At 45.6% G+C, this 23,882-nt stretch overlaps 1 protein-coding gene across 3 annotated transcripts in view; it reads right to left on the bottom strand.

The window, feature by feature from the left end:
• The window catches only part of SMAD9 (SMAD family member 9), an 81,249-nt gene that overhangs the window by 4,983 nt on the left and 52,384 nt on the right, over positions 1–23,882 (bottom strand). For all 3 annotated transcript variants that reach the window (XM_062194363.1, XM_062194365.1, XM_062194366.1), the window contains 2 exons: positions 13,786–14,007; positions 2,582–2,838 (listed from right to left, as the gene is read on the bottom strand). In XM_062194363.1, coding sequence (XP_062050347.1) covers positions 2,582–2,838; positions 13,786–14,007 — 479 coding nt within the window. The remainder of the gene's footprint in view (positions 1–2,581; positions 2,839–13,785; positions 14,008–23,882) is intronic.

Below are 23,882 nucleotides of genomic sequence, written 5' to 3'. Positions count from 1 at the left end.
TTTAATATCCTTTCTAGCAAAAACCCTCAAGAGTTGTCCATAATGGCTGTTTCAATTCAATTCCTCTCCTTCCACGCTCTCTTAAACCAATTCTGATCAGCTTTTGACCCCCAAGACTTCAACAAAACTGTTCTTGTAAAGAACGAAACAGCCCTTTGTGCTGCTAACGTGAACAATCCACTCTCACCTCAGGGGTAGGGGGCCAGTACTTGACTGAGTTCATCACTCCCTCCGTCACTGTCTTCTCTTGCCTTCCCAAACACCATGCCTTTCTGGTCCTACTGTTACTTCACTGGCTGTTCTTTGTCAGTTTTCCTTGCTGGTTCTGTGTCTTCCCCTCACTTCTTAATGTTGAGGAGTCCCAGAGCTCAGTCCCAGAACCCCTTGTCTAGCTCATCTAGACTTGGTGATTTCATCTGGACTCATGCCGTCAAATACAATCCACATGCAGACAACTCCCACATTCACATCTCCAGTCCTCTCTCCAAATCCAGACTCGGAGGTCTAACTGCCTGCCCAGCATCACCACTTGAATGCATGCAGACACCTCAAAGTTACTAGCACTAACACTGAACTCATCATCTAGCTCCAAGCCCACTCCACCTGCACCTTTTCCCTCTTGTCAGGGGTTACGTAACTCACTTCACCTTTCTAACTCCTCTCTTCTTCCTGCACCCTACCCCGGATCTGCCTTTGCAATTCAGACTCCTTCCACTTCTCATAACTTCTGGAACTCTCCTAGAAGGAGCAGCCATCATCTCTCACCCGAATATTTCAACAGGCTCCTCACTGCTCTCCCTGCTTCTGACTCTGCCTGTGTAACATCTGTTTCTCCACACAGCAACAAAGGGATCCTTTAAAAACAAGTCAGACCATGGAAATCCTCTGCTCGAGTCCCCGCAGCTCACCCTCCCCTTTAGAGTGACGCCAGGCTCCTTACAGGGGCTCCCGGTTCCCTGAGGCTGCTCTGACCTCCAGTCACACGGGCCACGTGTATGTTTCTCTAAAGTTCCAAGCTTCTGTGTTGGCTCTTCCCTCTGCCTCTACCTCCCTTTCCCTGGATATCACTCTGACCAAACCCATCCTCTCCTCTGACTTGCAGCCTCCCCTGCCCTGGCCGTCCAAACTCCCTCTCTACAGATTCTCTTCCCATTCTCCTCCTTTCCTGTCTCTCCCTACCAGCATATCGGTTCCATGAGGGCAGAGATCAGTGAGTAATCATTGACTTATCTCAGTGCCTAACAACAGCACCTGGGCTGGCACATAGCAAGTTCTCAATTAATGGTTGCTGACTGATAGAACAAATGAATCTCAGCAGTGAAAATCAGAGCTAAAAGAGGCCTTAAAGATCTAGTCCACTGCCCCACACTCAGTAGCAGCCACCAGCATTCAGTTACGTACAATTCTTTTCTTAAAAATGATCATCTGTAGTTACATTTGCAAAGGACTCATTTTTTAAAGCCCTTGCAATAGTACTAACAGTCTGTTTTCTGTGAATTGTGTAGCTTTATATATTTAAATGTGGCATATCTGAAAAATACATCTAATTGACACTGGGAAAATAAGGTTTCTATGCAAGTTTTTATAGTAATGCCATTACCTTTGAGATACCAGCATTTCATTCTAATATTAAAAATGCAGATTTAGAAATAAATAACTGTAGGATTCAAGTGATATTCATTAATAGCAATTTAATGCCCTCTGCTGGCTGTAGGCAGCAGAACATTTGAAAAAATTTCCAGGTGTTCCTTGATTGCTTTACAATGTAAAAAATAATTTCAAAACAATGCATTTGAATAAAATGCTTTGTTTGTCATCACAAAAGAGAAATTGTTTCAAGAAGTCATGTTTTAAATTTGAAACTGTCTTCTTGATTCTTCCTTTTAAAATAATTACTAAAATTATAAATAGAATACAAACATAACTAGAATATGGAAAAATATGAAAATTACTTATCATGGTAATTTTAAAGACTTAATGAAATTTAGGGTCTGGCATGGTGGTGCAGTAGGTTAAGCATCTGCCTGAGGTGCCAGCATCCATATGGGATGCTGCTCAAGTCCCAGCTGCTCAGCTTCCGATCCAGCTCCCTGCTGATGGCCTGGGAAAGCAGTGAAGATGGCCCACGTGTTTGGGTCCCAGCTCTCATGTGGGAGACCCAGAATAAGCTCCTGGCTCCTGGATTTGGATCAGCCCAATTCTGCCCCTTGCAGCCATTTGGGAAGTGAACCAGTGGATGGAAAACTCTGTTTCTCCCTCTCACTGTTTGTAACCCTGTCAAATAAATGAATAAAATCATTTTTTTAAAAAATTACTATTGTCTTTATCTTTTGCATTAGAAACAAATACCTTGACTTGTTTTTCATCCAAAAGTAATATTTTGGAAAGTAAGAAGTTATATAATTGCTAGGCAAGATAGTTCCTACTCACATAGGTGCTTTTCCTAAAAACCATTCATAGAATTCAAAAAAAGATTGTTCTCTAAGTGAATTAGCTGTAGAACTGCCACGTCAACCAAACGATGCTCTTCAGTTTGAGTTTTCACCTTCCATTTTATAACCCCAAAGCAAGCACTCCTTACCTTCACAAAACTCATCCGAATGGTGCACATCTTAGTGAGCTCATAAACGACCTCAAAGCCATGGTGAACCGACTGGGCGAGCAGCTGAGCAAAGAGCTGGTTGTTGAAGACCTTGAGGCTGCACCCACTGGGGATCTTGCAGACAGTAGCGGGGTGGAAGCCGTGCTGATAGTTGCAGTTCCGGCTCTGCACAAAGATGCTGCTGTCACTCACGCACTCTGCATACACCTCTCCCCCAACGTAGTATAAGTGCACACCTGCAGACGCAAAAACAGCCGCCCTGCAGACACCGCTTCACACCGCGCCCTGCTCTGTGACGCGTGGAGCATCAAGGAAAGGTTAGTTTTCACATCACCACTCACAGGTGAGTCAGATGTGTGACCCAGGAGTCCAGCTGATTATATGATGTTTTTTTCTGAGTCCATTTAAAAATGGATTCCAACCCACGTTAACAATCACTCCCAAGAACTAATTAGTAGGCTCTCATATACTATTCTTCACATCACTATCTCAATCTTGCGCTTATCTATCCCAAAAATAAGGTTTCAAGGGCAGGCTTTTGGCACAGCAATTAAGTCACCACTTGGGACCCCTGCAATCCATATCATAATACCTGGTTCATATCCTGGCTTCTCTACTTCTGATCTAGCTTCCTGCTATTGTGAACCCTGGGAAGTAGTAAATGATGACTTAAATACTTGCTTGGGCCCCTAACATCCACAAGATACACCTGGAATGAGGCCTGGGATTCTGGTTTCAGCCTGGCCCAACCCTGGCTCTTTTAGGGGAGTGAACGAATGGATGGAAGTTCGCGCTTTCTCTCTCTCTCTCTCTCTCGCTCTCTCTCTGCCTTTCAAATAAAAGGAAAATAAATTAATTTAAAAATGAAAAACAGGCAAACCCAAAAAAGAGGGCTCATAAATATATCATGCAAAAGAAATCAAATAATCTTTCATGTACATATACAAAGAAAAAATTAAAATCGGACATAGTAAAGATCATGAAAATATTATTCACATGCATCTGTTACACCCACTTCAGAGAAAACAATACATTAAATTTAAATGTTTTGGGCCAGCGCCATAGCTCACTTGGTTAATCCTCCGCCTGCAGTGCCAGCATCCCATATGGGCACTGGGTTGTAGTCCCAGTTGCTCCTCTTCCAGTCCAGCTCTCTGTTGTGGCCTGGGAAGGCAGTGGAGGATGGCCCAAGTGCTTGGGCCCCTGCACCTGCATCGGAGACCAGGAAGAAGCACCTGGCTCCTGGCTTCGGATCGGCACAGCACCAGCCATAGCGGCCATTTGGGGGGTGAACCAATGGAAGGAAGACCTTTCTCTCTGTCTCTCTCTCACTGTCTATCTGTCAAATAATAATAATAATAAAAAATATTTTTACCAAAAGTTATAAATCTATTTCTCTTAATAAATATCTCAAAGACCTATTTCATTTAAAAGCTTATCACCAACTATTATAAATCATATAAATAGTGTCTATTTTTTACTTGTGAACAGTGACATTTCAACTACATTCTCAGATCCCTAATACAAAAACTTGCATGTAAAATGTAGCTTATGTCTCATTTTATGTCATTTATATCCTTGGAATTAAAGTTCAAAAGAGCATCCTGAGAGGGTTGTTCATGCTAATTTTCAATTCAAATGAAATTTCAGTTGATTCTTTCCCTTTAAATGTCTGGGTTTGAGATTCAACGTAAATGGACAGCAAGCAACTAGAGTTAGATAAGATGAAGACGTTCTAGTTTAATGAATGTTAAGTACCAGAACAATTGTTCTTCAACTTTTAATGGGAAAAACTTCTCCAGGATTCGATACATAATTATAATTATTTATAATAAACATAATTATAAGTACAATTATCATGCAGTTAAAGGAGTCCTATAAATGATCCAGAATATACTTATATTTTGGATCTCTTCCAATGGAAATAACAAAACTTTTAAAGAACAGAACATACAGACTCCCAGGGCTTCTCAGAGCCTATTTTGGATAGCTTTGAATTGAGAAAACGTTGATAAAGCTGCCCAGAATCTGTCACATTTTAAGCAGCACCTGAAGCAGTTCTGCACTGTACATGACTACCTCCCCCATATTTATTTGCCCTCCAGCCACAAGTCTCTTTTCTCTTAGTACATGTTAGAACAGAATGATTTTGAGTATTACGATTTCCAGTCACATCACCCTGAAGAAACTGACAGAGCCACGGGGAGAAATCACAGCTTGCATCCTCAGGGCAAGGCCCCCTGCCACTGCCCGCATCTGTCTAGCTTCCCCTCCCCCTTCTCTCGGCCCTGCTCTCCCTTTTCCTTCCCATCTTGCATCATCGCTTACTCTCCTGACTGCCCTGGGGCCTGACACCCAGTGGTGAGGAGTAAGCAGAACAGTCCCAACTGCCTGCCCCCATTTACCCCGGGGGAAGGCAAGGCTACCTCTGGGATGATGCAGGGTTTCTAAAGGAGGGAAAGGAGGTGGTAAAATAAGAGTTTAATAGGTATAAGGGTACTTTTTTTTTAAGACATTTATTTGAAAGGCAGAATTTCAGAGAGAGAAGATGGACAAAATTGAGGAGGAAAGAGGGGGGGACAGAGAGAGAGAGAAATATGAATGAATCTTTCATCTGCTGCTTCAGTCCCCAAATCCACAATAGGCGGAGCTAGGCCAGGCCAAAGCCAGAAATCTGGAACTCCATCTGAGTCACCTGGCTTTTTCTGTTGCTTTCCCAGGCACACTAGCAGGGAGCTAGATCAGAAGTGGAGCAGCCTGGACTGGAACAGGCACTCATATGAGATGCCCTTGTCACAGGTTTATTCACTGCACCACAACACCGGCCCCAGGATACTTCTGATATGTTAGACGGGTAGCTAGTGAGCAGGAGGAGCTGAGAACTGCCAACACCCAAGCCATGTGCACCACCCAAATCCCATCACCTGTACCAATTCCACAAGGCAGAAGGCTTGGCACACCCACTCCTCATCATAAAGCTAAGCCTCACTTTCCATCATGCATCCTCCCTGAGACCACCACGTGCACTGTAACTGCAATCCCTCCTCCTCTGAATCTCCAACCAATCCCTGCACCAAGCAGCACCCCTTATCCTGTAAAGGATGACCTCAGCCTGGTTGGGCACAGTTCTTCCTCATGAGGTTGCCAACACTCGTCTGCTGAATAAATCCTGCTTTCCTGCTCTCCTCTATCTGTGTCTCCAGCTGGTATTCCTACACACAGGAAGACAAGAACCTGGACTAAGTCTAGCCAGGGTCTCTCAAAGCCTAGCTGGTTCCCATCCCCACAACAGTTTGAAAAGTTTATGGAAAAAATGGAATTACAAAGAACAACCTTATTTTGGTACAAAAATTCTTTTTTGGTGCAAAATAGTATTTTCATAAAATGTGGAAAATGCATCTTATGGAAGAACTATGCAGGGGTTGCAAAGAGTTTTACCACCAAGATAAACTGACACTTCTAATTCCTTTTTTCCACAAACTTTCTGAAGTATTCTCGTATTTGATGTGAATGACCTTCCATGTGGAATCCTCCCAGAACCTGTGATGTAGTAGGTAAGGCTTTTGCCATCTGACTCTGGTCTTTATTTAGGGGGTGATTTTCAATCCTAATAAGGTCTTATCTCAAACACAGCACAAGCTGGCTGAGCTACCAGAGCAGAGCAGGTAGGTGGCACTTCAGCGTCCTGCAAGAGGAGGGGGCAGAGCTGACAGGATGAGCAGCAGAGGAGGGAACCCAGTCCCTGGAGAGAACGGCCCCAAACCAGGAGTCCAGGAGACAAATGGTTCAATGCGCAGCCAGCCGGGAGGCCAGAACTGTGACCTAAACTGCTCTTAGCAGATAAATTGCTGTAGAGTAGAACAGAGGTTCTCAGATTTTACCTTGCACCAGAATCGGGGCTTATGAAAACAGATCGCTCATTCCTAAGTCTCGGGTGAGGCCTGACAACTTGCACTTCTAACAAGTCCCTAGGGTGAGGCCAGTGCTTCCTGAGCTGGCCACACTGTGGGAACCCATGGCTTCAGAAACTCACATCAGCCCCTGGAATTGGAGGGGCTGGATTTTTAACTAGTGGATATTAACAACTATTTTCAGATGAGTTTCACAGAATTCGATATCCCACTGTGTTCAAGAACACCCGCCGTCTGTGTTCTTATCTCCATTTCAGAACTGCTCCCTGTGAAACTCTTTTATCTGACACTACTTTAAAATGGTACAGGGAAAATCAACACGTGCGGATTACACTGCAGCTCACACAACGACAATTCTTTATGAAATGCTTAAAACTGACATCAGACCCACTGTAATAATATAGGACACAAAAGTACTAATGATGGTAATTGAGGAGCTTTAGATAAAGAAGTGGAAAACACAGCTACTGTTGGAATGCTACAGTCTCTTCTAACTGCTAGCAATATGGTTAAATGTCACAAAAGAAAATACTCCCTTTGATGACATAGAGAGCCAGGCAGTGTGGTCCTCAGGCCAGGTCTGCCCACATTCTGAACTACATTTCCACTAGGCTGCATCTCTCTGTATCTGAGCTTTTCACCTCTGTGTGACCACCACCCATCTTCTTAAAGACTTATTTATTTATTGAAAGGCAGAGTAACAGAGAGGGGGAGACAGGAAGATGTGGGAGAGAGATACAGAGGGAGAGAGACAGATCTTCCATCTACTGGTTCACTCCCCAGTGGGAGTGACCAGGCCTGTGCCAGTCTGAAGCCAGGACCCTGGAACTCTAGCTGGGACTCCCATGTGGGTGGAAGAGGCCCAAGTACTTGAGCCATCAGCACTTTCCCAGGCACATAAGCAGGGAGCTGGACAGGAAGCAGAGCAGGCAGGAGTCCAACTGGGACTCTGATATGAGACGTCAGTGCCACCGGCCCTGGCTTTACCTGCTGAGCCCCTCGCCCTCACCCATTTGTTTATGAGGCTGGGAAGCTGGGGGTCAGAGGCACCTTGGGTGAAACTGGGTCCGCCAAGACCTCTTCTGTTGACGAGGCTGCTGAGAGCGCTCCCATGCTCTGGAATCCGATACTCGGGGTCAGCGGAGGAAGTGGGTGTCCCAAAGTGGAAGGAATGTGCATGGATCCTGGGAAATACTACCAGAAAACGCAGAGGTCACTATGTCACCGCCTGCTTAGAGAACTCTGCTGCCCCTCCACTCTCCTTAGAATAAAATCTCATCCTTACTAGCGCAAGCCCAGTACCTTCTCTCAGGGTTGCACTTGATCTTGCCTCTGTTGCCTTCTCTTTTGCTATTTTAAAATCTGACTGACTAAAACATCTGGAGCTTTTAAGAAGTACATATTTGGGACAGGCAGTTGGCACAGTGATGCAGCTGCCATTTGGGCTACCACACCCCATACCAGGGTGCCCGGGTTCAAGTCATGGCTCTGCTCCTGATTCCAGCATCGTGCTGATGTGCATCCTGGGAGGCTCAAGTGACTGAGTACTTGCCACCTGCAAGGGGGGAGACTCTGATTGAGTTTCAGGCTCCTGGCTTTGGCCTGGCCTGGCCTCAGCTGTTGTGGGCATTTGGGGAATGAACCAGCAGATGGAAGACTGATATCCGCCCCCGCCCCACCCTTCTGTCTGCCTTCAAAATAAAATGAAAATAAAATTTAAAAAATAAGTTCATATTGCTGGGTATAATAATGATATTTAAAATATTCCTTGTATAGTTAGATATACATTGAGGCAAACAGGAAAAGTTTGAGATTTGCTTCAAGATTTCTGGCAAACACGTTGCTGATGGAGAGATGAAAAGGCACAACACATGGGCCCAGTGCTGTGATGTAGAAGGTTAAGCCTCTGCCTGCAGCACCGGCATCCCATATGAGCACCAGGCCAAGTCCCAGCCACTCCGTTTCTGACCCAGCTCCCTGCTGTGGCCTGGGAAAGCAACAGAAGATGGCTGAAGTGCTTAGGACCTTGCATCCACATGGGAGACCTGGAAGAAGCTCCCGGCTTCTGGCTTTGGCCTGGCCCAGCCCTAGCTGTCGTAGCCATTTGGGGATTGAACCAACAGATGAAAGCTCTCTCTTCCCGCCCCTGACTCTTCCCTTCAAATAAATAATCTTAAAAAAAAAAAAAGAAAAGAAAAGAAAAGGCACCACACCGAATGTAAAACATTCTTGAAGCTGGGATGCTGATATGCAGACTTGTTACATTACTCTACTTTTGAATGTATTTGGAATTTTCTACAAAATATATTTTAATATATGACAAATGAATAACAGTATTTAAGTGCCTACCTCCAGATCCACACCAGGGCCTGGGTCAGAAGACAGATGCAAGTCCTCCACAGCACTGTGCCTATAGTTTCACACTGCACAAGTCAAGGGTTTGCCTCACTGTCTTCCAGGCTTTCTATGATTATTACAACACTTTCCAGCAGATGGCGATAATTTCACTCGCGGAATGGGCACCTGTTCCTAATTCACACAGTTACCTCAGGGCAGCCAAGAGGGCTGGCCCCCTAAATCTGCACTTGAAGGCTAATAAGTCTCTCTGCACAATATGTTGAACAAGTAGGTTTGGGCCCAAACGTACCTCATTAAATGTCCCATCACTGCCAGGCCCACACACGGCCCTTCTGCCTGGGTCACAGGGTGGTGCTTCTTTGTCACCAGCATTTCCCTAAACACAGGTATCAGCAAAAACTCCTCGAGCTAACGAACGTCACTGCTGGAATACAGCAGTGAGTTATGACTGCTGACACGCTTTCCTTTGCCCACGTGATTGCTTAACCCGAACACAGCCCGACCTCTGATTTTCCCAGCCTTAATCCAGATTTTTCACTAAGCTGTCCCTGAATCTACAGAGCCAGTCCTTCACGGCCCTGTGTGTTAGGAATAGGAGCTCCCGTCTGTAGTCTGACACAGCTGTAGAGGCAGTGACAGTGTCCCAAACCATCCTCACGTGGACAAGAATGTCCACCATAGGACACTGAGAAAATACAGACACAGAGTACAAACCACAAACCCACAGCCCAGAGATAATCAAAACCAGCGTGTTACATATCTTGCAGTCTTCTGTGTATATTTCTACAAAACTTTACAGGATATTTTTAAGCTTTTTTAAAATTTATTTAGTAAGACATTGTGAGCATTTTCTCAGAACACTAAGTATTCTGAAAGATCAAGTTTAATGCCTGACATAGGATGACAGCCTATGTTATGTTTTCTAGGGTTTGCTTTCTTAAAGACAAGAAGCCTTATGCATGTTCAAAGGCAGAATGGAAGGGGTATTGTGAGGGAGGGACACAAAATCCCTTGGGAAAGGAAGCACTACAAAGAGCAGCTGGAAGTGTAGACCCTCATTCCAGGGGACTGACAAGCCAAACCCTCACATCACAGCAATTCTTTCCATAAGTCAGCAAAAAGCACTAGAGGTCTACAGAATGTGAGACATACAAAAAAAATGAAGATTCATAAAAAGGTGGAAAAGTAATTGTAAAATAATTTAAGGACTTGGAATATATGATCATTATTTATAGGGCAGTCTTGGTTTGCCTCTGTGAGTTCAATATTTGGGGTTCATGTCTCAGGAATTATAATTATCTGCCTCTTCTCCCATGAAGGGAAGAATAACTATCAGGCAGGACAAATGCAACCTGTCTACATCTGCAAAGAGAAATTAGCCTGTTTTGCTGAAAGTGTCATTTCCTACTCAACTCCCAGGACAGGCCCTTTGTGAGGGATCACAAACATGAACTAAGTTACACAAGAAATCATAGGTGCTCAGAAAATGCTGTACTATTGCCTGTGATTATATTAAGCCACAAATTTCCAGGAAATACAATCTAACCTCAAGACCTATGCTCCGGCAGTCAAATCAAAGCTGTGGTTTGTCTAATTATTTGGAAATCGAGGCCTTCTTAAAAGCCAGTCTGAAAAAGCAGGCAAGTATTATCCTCCAATTTTCTAGGCTAGGATGTCACTCCCCAGCCATCGTAGAAGCAGCCCTTTGCTGTGTTTTGTGCACTCGCACATCAGGATTGCATGTCAGTAGTTCTTCGTCTTTTTCCTGTAAAGACCCTCAGAAGCCTCCCCTGGAGGTACTCAGGGCTCTGTAATTCTCACGATGGTACTCCCCTTCCAGCACAACACTTTTATAAGGAAAACATAAAATCCTCTCTGCTTTACATCTTTAAAGTAAATCAGTGTCCAAATCACTGTATGTGTTTGCCGTGCCTTCTTTCAACCCTTTCATCACTGTTGATGGTGCAGGATGTGTATTTTCATCCCATATTGGGAGCTGCGGCTCTGCAAACAATGCACCATGAAGAATGCCAAGGAAAAACAGGCAGGAGGTTCTGTCTCCTCCAGCAGAGAGGGGTGACTGGGCATGACATGGAGCCCAGGCTGTGAATCCCCGGCATCACCGGGGTGACCACATGTAAGCTACTGAACTGTCTCAGCTTCAGCTGTCTCCTTTGCAAAATGGGGTTAATAAAAGGTTACTAAAAGGATTAGGAAACATACACTCAAGTGCATGCCCGGGTGCCTTACACATATTTGGGAATTAGTGGGGCTACCTACCAGCAGCAGCAGCAACAGTAGCAGCAGCAGAATCTTTGCTGTTACTGGAAAGAGTCCTAGGGGCTTGCCCAGTTTTCAAGGAAGAATATGAGCAGATCCCACGTTAGAACTCAGCGTTCCAGATTCTTTGAGTTAATGCCTCTGACACTGAGGCAGTACCCTTTGGTATTCTAGTGCTAACTTGATAGCTATTTAAGGCTACTAAGGCTGTTTAAGGCACCAAGTAACAGGTCCAATTCCCTTGGCATCAGTTAACTGTTGCGTGGCTAAACAAAGGCTTCATCTCAGCCCCCATCACCTCACGGTGTGTCCCAGTAGAGGGAAGCCAGGGTGAATCTGTGTAAACCACCACCACCAGAGAAAACACAACTCCAAGTGCACATGTCGACTGTCTTCAGGAGGACCACCCAGTGTATCTAACTGTGAGCAACAAGGAACCTCCAAGACCTCTCATAGCCAACTAACAACTACCAAGGTGGGAAATGGCTCTTCACTAACTGTAATAAAAAAGAATTACTTGTTGCTGTTGACATCTTCCACCCTTGCCTGCTACAGTTTAATCTCAATATAAAAGACAACAGATCCTTGTAAAAAAGTGTAAACTCAGATCACATGACGGTACCTCAAAAAATTCACGGAAAATGTGTGTTATAAAAAAACTAGAGCATGGATGTCAAAATTTTTTGCATGGAAATAAACATCTCTTAAATCCATTTTTCCATAAATGCTTGAAGTGCCTTCATACAAACTCCTCAGTCTACACCTCTCTTCCCATTTCACACAGAGTCAAGGCCAAAAGGCCCTTACAGTGCTCCCAAAGCTCCCGAGCCCTGGTCCTGTCCCCTCACTCTGGCCCCTGCACACAGTTTCTTGCTGTTACAACATGCCAGGCAGGCTCAGAGCTCTTGCACTTGCTGCTCCCTTTGCTTGAAAGCTTTTCTCCCAAATGCCCACATTGCCAGTCCCCTCTCACGTCCTCTGCTCAAACGTTACCTTCTAAGGAAAGCCTTCCCTTCTTATACTGGTTAGGCTCCCTCCCCAGTCTCTTCCCCTACTTTGTTTTTCTCTATTTTCCACACTATGTATATTATTTCTTGTCTGTCATTCCCCAGTAGGATGTGATCCAACAAGGTGGGGAGGTTTTGTGCTTTTTTTCCACTGCTGTATCCCTAGAGTCCAGTCTGGCCAACAAGAGGTGCCAAGTAATTGTGAGATGGGTGCATGGCACAAAAGTCTAAGGGTTTCTATTAATTAAACTCCACAGAGCAAGTTACCTTATTTGCTAAACCTGGAATGCATTCTGCTGCAGAGTTATTCAAGCTGGTGCCACAGAAGCCGTGTTGCTCAAAATCAGGTCTTCCAGGACAGGACCTTGGAGCCATTCCTGCAAGCTTACGGGAGACTGATGCCCCTTGCTCTCAAATGTCCTATGCCAATATTTCTTTTCTGCCATACTTTATGGCATATCTTAGAAAACCTCTTAAAATTTAAAAAAAAAAAAACTGGGGCCAGCGCTGTGGCATAGCGGGTAAAGCCGCCACCTGCAGTGCCAGAATTCCATATGGGTGCCGGTTCAAGTCCCGCCTGCTCCATTTCCAATCCAGCTCTCAGCTATGGCCTGGGAAAGCAGTAGAAGATGGCTCAAGTGTTTGGGTCCCTGCACCTGCATGGGAGACTCAGAAGAAACTCCAGGCTCCTGGCTTCAGATCGGCCCAGCTCCAGCTGTTGTGGCCATATGGGGAGTGAACCAGCAGATAGAAGACCTCTCTCTCTCTCTCTCTCTCTCTCTCTCTCTCTCTCTTTCTCTCTGTCTCTGCCTCTCTGTAACTCTGCCTTTCAAATAAACAGAGATCTTTAGAACACATCGCCAACTGAAATAATGAATGTCTTAGAAATTTGAAAGAAAAGACTCAAGCTATCTTCCCAGGGAGGTTTAAGTCCAGGGAGAAAAGAGATCAAATGACAGTGAAGGTTCTTAACGCCTGTTTGACTCCAGTGTAGCTTCACTCAGAGACACCAATGATTCAACTGGGAAAGAAATTAACTTAAAGATCAACCAGGCCTCACACCCAGCTGGGAGTTGCTGCCATTGCTCACTTCCCGGAGATGGGCTTCAAAACGACCACAGTCACAGACCGCGAGACTGGGCCCAGTCAGCCGTCCTAACAGTCACCTGGACAGCCCAAGTCCCTACCCAAGGCTTCCACGCATAAATCACTGCTCCTAGTGACCTAACTTCTGTGTCTCCCAAGGTAACTTTACCTGATATAAATACAAGTAGTCATGCGGGCAGAATTCTTCTTCTTCAGAAGTCATCCTACTTAGCACCTTGAAGCAATTCAAAAATAACACACCATGCTTTCTTTCCATAACGTCATCCTGAATTCATATTTATCACCTTGCTTTTCACAACAGCCCCCATGCCTCTCTCCCGGCGATGATGTGTGGACTTCAGAAGCACACAGATCAGGACCCGGAGAGCCCATGTGCTCCCCAAGGGCAATGCCAAATCTGTCCTGCAGCTTGTCTGCCTGGGGGTCTTTCCCCTGGGAGGCAAGATGGGTAAGGGGCTGGTTTCTGGCTCCAGGCGTCAGCTCAGAGGACTATACAAAGGAATGCCCCACCGGCTCTTACCCTTTCCTATGTGTCTCCTGGTGTTTTCTATCGTTGAGTTTCTGTTTACATTAGAAAGAAGTCCAAGACAGAATCGGTTCCTGTTATTGGAGGGGTCCGTGAAGCCGTCGATGAGCACACTGCGGGAGGAGGCCTGGAAGGTCTCCCCGACTCGGTTGTTCAGTTCGTAGTAGGCCACTGAGCACCAGTGCTGGGGCTCCTCGTAGCAGACGGGCCGGAAGTCTGGAAGAAAGGGGAACAGAGTGCCACAACACTGGAAGCTGTTATCCAGCGAGGTGGCTGCACAGCCAGGCCTGCTGCTTTGATGGACTAGCGACACCTGTGAGCACACCTGTGCGGAGGGGGCTGTGGCTCTTGTTCATGCTCTGTGCTCGTGTGTGGTCTGCACACACGTTTATCAGTAGTGGGAGAAGCAGGGAAAACACAACGTGAAGACGTCAATGGAAAGCATCACCCCTAAAGCAAAGGCTGCTAACAGGAAGCTGGCAGGTCACCTCACCTTTACACCTGAAAGACAGCATATCATTGTTACACGGCCATACTGAATCCCTGCGGGCAAAAGGATCATTTTCCTTTTTTTTTTTTTAAGATTGATTTATTTATTTGAAAGTCAGAGTTACACAGAGACAGGAGAGGCAGAGAGAGAGAGAGAGAGAGTCTTCCATACGATGGTTCACTCCCCAATTGGCCACAATGACTGGAGCTGTGCCAATCTGAAGCCAGGAGCCAGGAGCTTCTTCCAGATCTCCCACGTGGGTGCAGGGGCCCAAGGACTTGGGCCATCTTCTTCTGCTTTCCCAGGCCACAGCAGAGAGCTGGACTGGAAGAGGAGCATCTGGGTTTCAAACCGGCGTCCATATGGGATGCCGGCACATCAGGCCAGGGCGTTAACCCACTGTGCCACAGCGCCGGCCCCCAAAAAGGATCAATTTCTAATAAGTCAAAATTTAAAAATAATAATCTGCTACTGATGTGGGAGACCCAGAGGAAGCTCCTGGCTCCTGGCTTCAGCTTGGCCCAGACCTGCCTGTTGTAGCCATTTGGGGAGTGAGCTGGCAGAGGGGAAATATTTCTTTTTCTTTTTTTAAAAGATTTATTTATTTATTTGAAAGTCAGAGTTCCACAGAGAGGAGGAGAATCAGAGAGAGAGAGAGAGAGAGGTCTTCCATCCGCTGGTTCACTCTCCAATTGGCTGCAACAGCCAGAGCTGTGCTGATCTGAAGCCAGGAGCCAAGAGATTCTTCCAGGTCTCCCACATGGGTGCAGGGGCCCAAGGAATTGGGCCATCTTCTACTGCTTTCCCAGGCCATAGCAAAATACAGGATTGGAAGTGGAGCAGCCGGGACTCAAACCAGTGCCCACATGGGACGCAGGCACCTCAGGCCGGGACTTTAACCCACTATGCCACAGCGCTGGCCCCGGGAAATCTTTCTCTCTCTCCCTCTCTCTGTCACTCTGCCTTTAAAATAAATAAATGAATCTTTTAAATAATAATAGTAAGTTGGATGTGATTTTTAAAAAAATCAAAAACACTGAATAGATCTTTAGATTAGTTCAGAAAGAAAACCTTTCACATGGTTGTACTCCCATTCTTTGTGAACATATGGGATATTTAGGTATGGCATAAACATATTTAAATAGAGCTGGATTTTTCTCTTTTTAAAATTTTTTAAAAACTTATTTGAGAGGAAGAGACAGACAGAGACAGCTCCAATCCACTAATTTAGTCCCCAAATGCCCACAATGGTAAGGACAGGCAGGGCAAGGCTGAAGCCAGGAGCTGGGAACTCAATCTGGGCTCCCCCATGTGTGGTAGGAAACCAAGTACTGGAGACATCACCTGCTGCCTCCTGGGATCTGCATTAGCAGGAAGCTGGAGTTGAGAGCCAGAACATATGGAATCCATACACCCCAAAGTGGGATGCAGGTACCTTAACCACTAGGATAAACAGCAACCCCTACTAACCTCCCTTCTCCTCCAACCTGGTATTTCACTAGGAAATCCAGGAATGTTGTTGTTGTTGTTTTTAATGATTTTATTTATTTATTTGAGAGGTAGAATTACAGAAAGAGAGAGGTCTTCCATACACTGGCTCACTCCCCAAAGTCCAGGGCCGTGCGGCTGATTTTTGTCATCATGCTCATCTTCTTTCTCTTTTGGACCCCCTATAACCTGACGCTGTTGGTCTCTGCTTTCCAAGACTCCCTGTTCACCAATCAGTGTGAGCAGAGCAAGCAGCTGGACCTGGCCATACAAGTGACGGAGGTGATCGCCTATACTCACTGCTGTGTCAACCCCGTGATCTACGTCTTTGTTGGGGAGAGGTTCCAGAAGTACCTGCGCCAGCTCTTCCACACGTACCTGGCTAAATGGCTCCCCTTCCTCTCCACGGAGAGGCTGGAGAGGGCCAGCTCCGTATCTCCCTCCACAGCGGAGCACGAGCTGTCTGCTGGGTTCTGACTCGGACCCCTGGAGGCAGATCCAGGCCCCAGCACCCATGAGCTGCCAGGCGCGCTGTGATGGGCAGAGAGGGGAGGCAGCAGGGTTCTCCCAGTAGATCCTGAGGCCTGGCATGGGATCTAACCCCAGCCCTCTGCAGCCAAAGGGGCTTCAACGTGTCCTCAGCGGAATCGCCTTTGGGGCTTCAGCTTTTCCGTGAACTTCTCGCTGGTGGCAAGGATTTGAGTGAGCAAAGCAGCACATTACAGAGACTGGGACAAAAGGGCTTGGCCCCAAACAGGGATTCCGATTGGTGAGTGTTGGCATTTGTGAACCAAGCAGCTGGAGCTCCTATTCCCATCTCCTACCTCTACCACCCTTGAACTTGAAATAGTGATTTCTGCAGTTGACGCCGCTCTGGGTCCTGGAGCCGATCAGTAGCCCACAACTGTCTCCTCCCACCCTCACTTCACCCCGACTGTTTGACTCTTGGGAACCCTGGGAGCTTAGAGCTCAGTGTGGAAGAAGTTGACGTGGAATGGGAAATAGTATCATGGAACTGGCTACAATGGCTGGAGTTGGGCCGATCCAAAGCCAGGAGCCAGGAACTTCTTGTGGGAATAGAACTGGTACCCATATGGGATGCTGGTGCCACAGGCAGAGGTTTAGCCCACTGTGCCACAGTGTCGGCCCAGAATGTTAAGTTTTTACCCCAGATTTTTAAACTAAGTGAGTTTCCTGTAGCCAATCAAAATACAGTTCTTTACCACTCACAGCATTTCTCTGCCTTCTGTTGATTGCATTATCTTTCCTACTTTTGAATGTTTTAGTAATTCCTGAATCTAGAGTCTGTTCCTATATTCGCTAAAATACAAACTGATGAAACAGATAAACTTGAGGGCATTATTTGATTTACAGAAGTATCTTCACTTGTAAAAAATTTCACTCGAATCATTTAAACAACAAACTTGTTTAGATGCTCCCTATTCAAAATGGACTTCATGGGATGGGCATTCTGCCTCGTGTTGAGCTTCTGGTTGAAATGCCCACATCCCATGTTGGAGTGCTTGGGCTTGAGCCTCGGCTCCATTTTCAATTCCAGATTCCTACTAATGTACACTATGTGAGATAGTGGTGATAGCTCAAGGAGCTGGGTCCTTGCCACCCACAGGAGAGATCTGGATTGAGTTCCCAGCTCGACTTTGACCTGGCCTAGCCCCAGCCCCAGCTACTGTGGGCATCTGGAGAGTGAACAGGTAGATAGGCGCTCTCTCTCTGTCTCTCTCTCTCTGAAATGCCTCACTCAGGGTAGGAATGCGGATTCTTGAGTCCTACTTTAGATCTATACAATCCAAACAAGATTCCTCATGGTTTATTAGAAACACTAAAGTTGAGCAACATCTACCTAACCTATTCTAAAATGTAAAATGTGTGTGTGTATGTGTATATACAATGACATTCAATTCAAAGGCAGGTTGGGTGGGCTTTAGTGCAGTGGTTAAGTCAGTGCTTGGAGTGCCTGCGTCTCCAGTGCCTGGGTCATAGCTACTCTGCTTCCGATCCAGCTTTCTGCTGAGGCACCCTGTGAGTCAGCAGGTGATGGCCCAAGTACTCAGGTGCCTGCCACCCCTGTAGAGTGAGTTCTATGCTCCTGGCTGCAACCTGGCCCAGCCCTGGCTGTTGCAACCATTTGAGGAGGAAACCAGAGAATGGACTCTCTCTCTCCATTTGCTTGTTTGTCTCTCTGTGTCCCTTTGCCTTTCAAATAAAAAAAATAAGAATAAATAAAAATCTTGAAAAGTCTTATTAAAAAGTAAATGCGAATTGGCCCCACCGTTTATGCTATTTAATTCCACCATTAATGTAGCAAGACCTTCTGGACTAACATTAGGAATGTGTACTCAAGAATCAGGGTTTTGTTGTTGTTGTTGTTGTTGTTGTTGTTTTTGACAGAGTGGACAGTGAGAGAGAGAGAGACAGAGAGAAAGGTCTTCCTTTTGCCCTTGGTTCACCCTCCAATGGCCGCCGTGGCTGGCGCGCTACGGCCGGCGCATCGTGCTGATCTGAAGGCAGGAGCCAGGTGCTTCTCCTGGTCTCCCATGGGGTGCAGGGCCCAAGCACTTGGGCCATCCTCCACTGCACACCCTGGCCATAGCAGAGAGCTGGCCTGGAAGAGGGGCAACCAGGACAGAGTCCGGCACCCCGACTGGGACTAGAACCCGGTGTGCTGGCGCCGCTAGGTGGAGGATTAATTAGCCTATTGAGCCGTGGCGCCGGCCGAAGAATCAGTTTTTTCTGGGGCTTGCCCCAAAGGCTTTTCTCTCTGCCGCATGAACAGGGGTGGTGAATGTCCAACCCTGTGGGCCTTATAAGGCTCGAGTCATTCGGTCTGACCTCACAAGGCAGTTACAGGTAGTATTCAAAATTCAATAAATCTCGCCAGCGCCGCGGCTCACTAGGCTAATCCTCCGCCTTGCGGCGCCAGCACACCGGATTCTAGTCCCGGTCGGGGCACCGATCCTGTCCCGGTTGCCCCTCTTCCAGGCCAGCTCTCTGCTGTGGCCAGGGAGTGCAGTGGAGGATGGCCCAAGTCCTTGGGCCCTGCACCCCATGGGAGACCAGGATAAGCACCTGGCTCCTGCCATCGGATCAGCGCGGTGCGCTGGCAGCAGTGCGCCTACCGTGGCGGCCATTGGAGGGTGAACCAACAGCTAAAAGGAAGACCTTTCTCTCTGTCTCTCTCTCACTGTCCACTCTGCCTGTCAAAAATAAAAAAAAAAAATTAAAAAAAAATCAATAAATCTATAGCAGGCTATTTTTAAAAATATTTAGTTTTTTTTTTTTTATTTGAAAGTTAGAGTTATGTAGAGGCAGAGAGAGACAGAGGTTTTCCACCCACTGGTTCACTCCTGAGATGGCTGCAACGGCAGGAGCTGCGCCAATCCGAAACCAGAAGCCAGGAGCCTCTTCCGGGTCTCCCACGTGGGTGCAAGGGCTCAAATACTTGGGCCATCTTCTGCTGCTTTTCCCAGGCCATAGCAGAGAGCTGGATCAGAAGTGGAGTAGCCAGGACTTGAACCGGCACCCATATGGGATGCCGGTACTGCAGGCGGCGGCTTTACCCACTACGTCATAGCACTGGCCCCATAGCAGGCTAATTTTTGGGTTGATACTTTTATATGGCCTTTGAATGATGTGATAAATATCCAAATGACCTTTGACAGAAATAAAGGGTCCCCACCCCTGCTCTGTTGTATTATGAATTACTTCCAAAGAAGGTAGTATCTGCTGAATGTGTGCGGTCAGCCTAACCATGACCACTGTCCAGTCACAGGACTGATACTTGCAGGGAAACACCTTTTTCAGTGCGCCTTGGGTACAAAGTTGTAATCAGGTTTCACCTGATCTCTTTTGGTGGTGGTTTTTGGATATCTTATGAACAGAGCATCCCTGTGGCCATTGCACAATCCTACGGCAACATAGCAGCTGAAAACTCGGCGCACATCGAAGAAGGATTAGCTTTCTCGGTGTTTTACAAGCCAGATTACAGACTTCTGCTGCTGAGAAAAGCTGGGAGGCCGGGGCTAGCATCGCAGTATAGCGTGTAAAGCTGCCGTGTGCATTACCGACATCCCACCTGGTTGCCAGTTTGAGTCCCAGCTGTTCCACTTCCGATCCAGCTCCCTGCTAACGGCCTGGGAAAAGCAGCAGAAGATGGCCCAAGTATTTGAGCCCCTGACACCTATGTGGGAGACCTGGATGAAATTCCTAGCTCCTGGTTTTAACCTGACCCAGCCCAGGCCATTGTGGCCATCTGGAGAGTGAACCAGCAGATGGAAGATCTGTCTCTCCCTCTCTCTGTAACTGATTTTTGAACGAAATAAACTCTTTTTCCCCCCCTAAAGAAAGCTAGGATCTTGACTCCTAGATTTAAAAATCATATCTTGAAGTCATTTGAACTTAACAATAGCTCTTAGGGGCAGAGAAAACTAACTGACCCTTTTAGTGAGGTGCTCAGAACAAGCTATGTCTTCAGTAGGACACACCTAATGTCACTTCAGTGGAGTTTTGTCACATTAAAAAAGTCTTTTATACCAGAAACACTTGTCCTCCAAGCCCAGGAGTTTAAGGGCAGTCTACGGTAACTATTTTCTGAGAGTATTCCCCGTTACTCTAGAGTAAAACAAGTCAAAAAGCTAAACAGACATGTGCTGGTCTGTTACTTTGCTTGTGTTTTAAGAAGCAGATATCATGGCTTTGCATTTTAAGTGTCATCACTCAGGACCACACACCGGGTTTTGTTTATCATCTTCATTTCTAGAATAAGTTGTGAGTGTTTTTTGTTTGTTTGTTTTCTTTTTTTTTTTTTTAACCTAGCATGGAAAAAGTTGTAGTTCCTGATTTTTAGTATGGTATTAAGAGCTTAAGAAGTTAAGGGAATATGCTCCATTTGTGCTTTTTACTATAGGTTTAAAGTGACATTGTTCATTTGGTTAGAGGGGTGCTTTTTGTGTGAATATATATATGTATATATATATACATGTATATATATATATATGTATGTATATAAATACATATGAGATTTTTGGGGAAAACCTCAGAAAAACTGATTATTTAGTACACATTCCTAATGTTAGTTCAGAAGGTCTTGCTACATTAATGGTGGAATTAGATAGCATAAACGGTGGGACCAATTCGCATTTACTTTTTAAAAAGACTTTTCAAGATTTTTATTTATTCTTATTTTTTTTTATTTGAAGGGCAAAGGGACACTGAGAGAGACAAACAAGTAAATGGAGAGAGAGAGAGTCCATTCTCTGGTTTCCTCCTCAAATGGCTGCAACAGCCAGGGCTGGGCCAGGTTGCAGCCAGGAGCATAGAACTCACTCTACAGGGGTGGCAGGAACCCGAGTACTTGGGCCATCACCTGCTGACTCACAGGGTGCCTCAGCAGAAAGCTGGATCGGAAGCAGAGTAGCTATGACCCAGGCACTGGAGACGCAGGCACTCCAAGCACTGACTTAACCACTGTACTAAAGCCCACCCAACCTGCCTTTGAATTGAATTGAGTTGAATTGTCCACACAAACAGTTGTCTCACTTAAGTGAACACAAACTCACCAGTGGAGCTTGCTCATGGTGCTGATTCCTAGCCCTACTTCCAGAAATTCTGCTTTGGTTTATGTAACCAAGTACATTTCAACAGGCCCTGAAGGCAATTCTAATGCACAGATTCCCAGACTACACTAGGAAATCATAGATAGGTATTTCCTTGTGAGAAATGGACTGTGACCCTGTGAAAAAGTTGAAAAGCAAGAAGCTCCTTTGCAGATCCTGGGTGTATCTAGAAAATTATGGGGCTGAACTTAGAGTTACCATGGGACACAGCAATTCTACTCTTACATACATGTCCAGGGGAATGGAAAGCAAGGCTTCAAACACATGCTTCCCCACCAACTGCATGGTAGCACTATTCACAAAAATTGAAAGGTAGACAAAGCTCAAATAGCCAATGGATGAAGGGAATTTTAAAAATGTGGTATACCCATGCAATTAAATATTATTCACAAAAATGAAGTCCAGATGCATAAACTGAGAATGTTTTGCTAAACAAAATAAATATTGTATGAATCCTCGAGGTACCTAGAATAGGAAAAATCACTGAGACAGAAATTAGGGGACAGCACTGTGGCACAGCAGATTAAGACACTATTTGCAATGCCAACATCCTTTCCATATTGGAGCACCAGTTTGAGTCCTGGCTAATCTGCTTCTGATCAGTTTCTTGCTAGTGCACCTAGGAAGTCAGCATAAGATGGCCAAAGCACTTGGGCCCCTGCCACTTCTGTGGGAGACCCAGATGGAGTTCCATGCTCCTGGATTAGGTCTGGACCAGCCCCAGCTATTGTGGCCATTTGTGGAGTGACTGAGTGGGTGGATAGAAGATATCTTTTCTTCTACCTCTTTCTTTCTATCACTCTACCTTTAGAATAAATAAAATAAATATGAAAAGAAAAGAAGTTAGATAAGAGGTTACCAGGGGCTGGTAAAGGGAGAAGTGGGGGAGTTTGCTTGATGAGCACAGAGTTTCTGATAGGGGAGATGAGAAAAATTTTCAAATAAGGATAGTGTTGACAGTCTCATAGCACTGTGACTATGTTTAATGCCACTGGATTGTACTCCTAAAAATGATTAAAATGGCAAACTTTATATTTTGTCACAACTTAAAAAAATTATGTAATATACCAAAAAGATGATTGAACTGTATACTTGAAACAGGTGAATTTTATGATTTGAGGGTACTTCAAAAAATTGGTGAAAAATGGAATTACAAGATTTTAGTGTAAAAAAATTTTGCAAAAAAATTTTATCCATGATATGTGGAAAATGTGTATTATGAAAAAACCGGACAAGAAAATCGAGAGAGCGGCAAGATGGCGGAATAGGAAGGGAGCACATTGATAGTTCGGCAAGACACAGGTTAATAAAAGTGGAGATACTGCAGGGTCAAGGAAGAGTAGGGGAAGAAACAGCAGAGGAAACTCTTCCGGAACTAGTGATTCACAGTGGACCTGCGTGGAGAGCGTGGGAGCCCAAGTTCGGGACACCAGCGGCAGAATCAACACACCAGCGCTGGAATGCGAGGTGAGCCGAACATCAAGAGCCCGAGACACCAGCGGACAAGCGGAAAGAGGAGACTAGAGGGAACGAGGCTTGAAACTCCATGGGGAAAAGTTCACCAGGCTAACTAGAAGAGAGAGAGGGAAAAAAAAAAGTGACCAATACAGACACGAGTTTCTTTCTCTACGCTCACCTCTCAAAGGCGAGCAAGACAAAGAGCAGGCACCATTTTGGACATACGTCATAAGCAGGGCGACCTCAGGTCTGCACCGGCCCTGAGCCTAGCAGAAAAACCTGACTCTGGGGGGAGGGGTGAAATAACAGGAGATTAGCATCTAACTTGGCAACCCAGTGGGAGACTGCAGGAGAATTGGAGCCCACACTGAGGGCAAAAGAGATTCCCTGTGTGGTCCTTGGGAAAGAGCTTCCGATCTCTGGCTCCTGTGGGTATATCATTTGCCTGCTAACTATCTCCAATTACGTTCAGCTGTGCGGAATTACTTCCCTTTTGAATCAAAAAAAAAAAAAAAAGAAAGAATGAAAGAGAGAATTACCACGCCTAACCTGGGAGTGTCATCTTTGACACACCCTCAACCCTGAGGAACCAAACACAGCTCTCAGTCCACACTCATCTCAAGCCTCTAAGGCTCCACCGAAAGCAGACAGTCCACTTAATATAGAGACATAGTGTAACAAGAAAAAACACCACAGTGAAAAAATCAAAGAATATCTCCACAATGCCAAACAAACGCAGAAACCGAGGTAACAAGAACAAGGAAGACACTATGATGCCCCCAAATGAAAAAGACACCCCAATTCAAGATTATGAAGACGATGAGATAGAAGAAATGCAAGAAGCGGATCTCAAAAAATTGATAAGAACATTAAGAAGTTCTCAAAAACAAATTCTTGAACTACAGAAATCCTTAATGAAATATTAAGGAGGAATCGAAATGAAACAACTAGTAGAACAAGAAACTGTGATAGTGACGAGAAATCATAATGAAATGAAGAATTCAATAGATCAAATGACAAAC

Source organism: Lepus europaeus, chromosome 6, assembly GCF_033115175.1.
Source record: "Lepus europaeus isolate LE1 chromosome 6, mLepTim1.pri, whole genome shotgun sequence".
Taxonomy (NCBI): domain Eukaryota; kingdom Metazoa; phylum Chordata; class Mammalia; order Lagomorpha; family Leporidae; genus Lepus; species Lepus europaeus.
The sequence above is the reverse complement of the archived record's forward strand: the minus strand, read 5'-3'. Positions and strand labels throughout refer to the sequence as shown.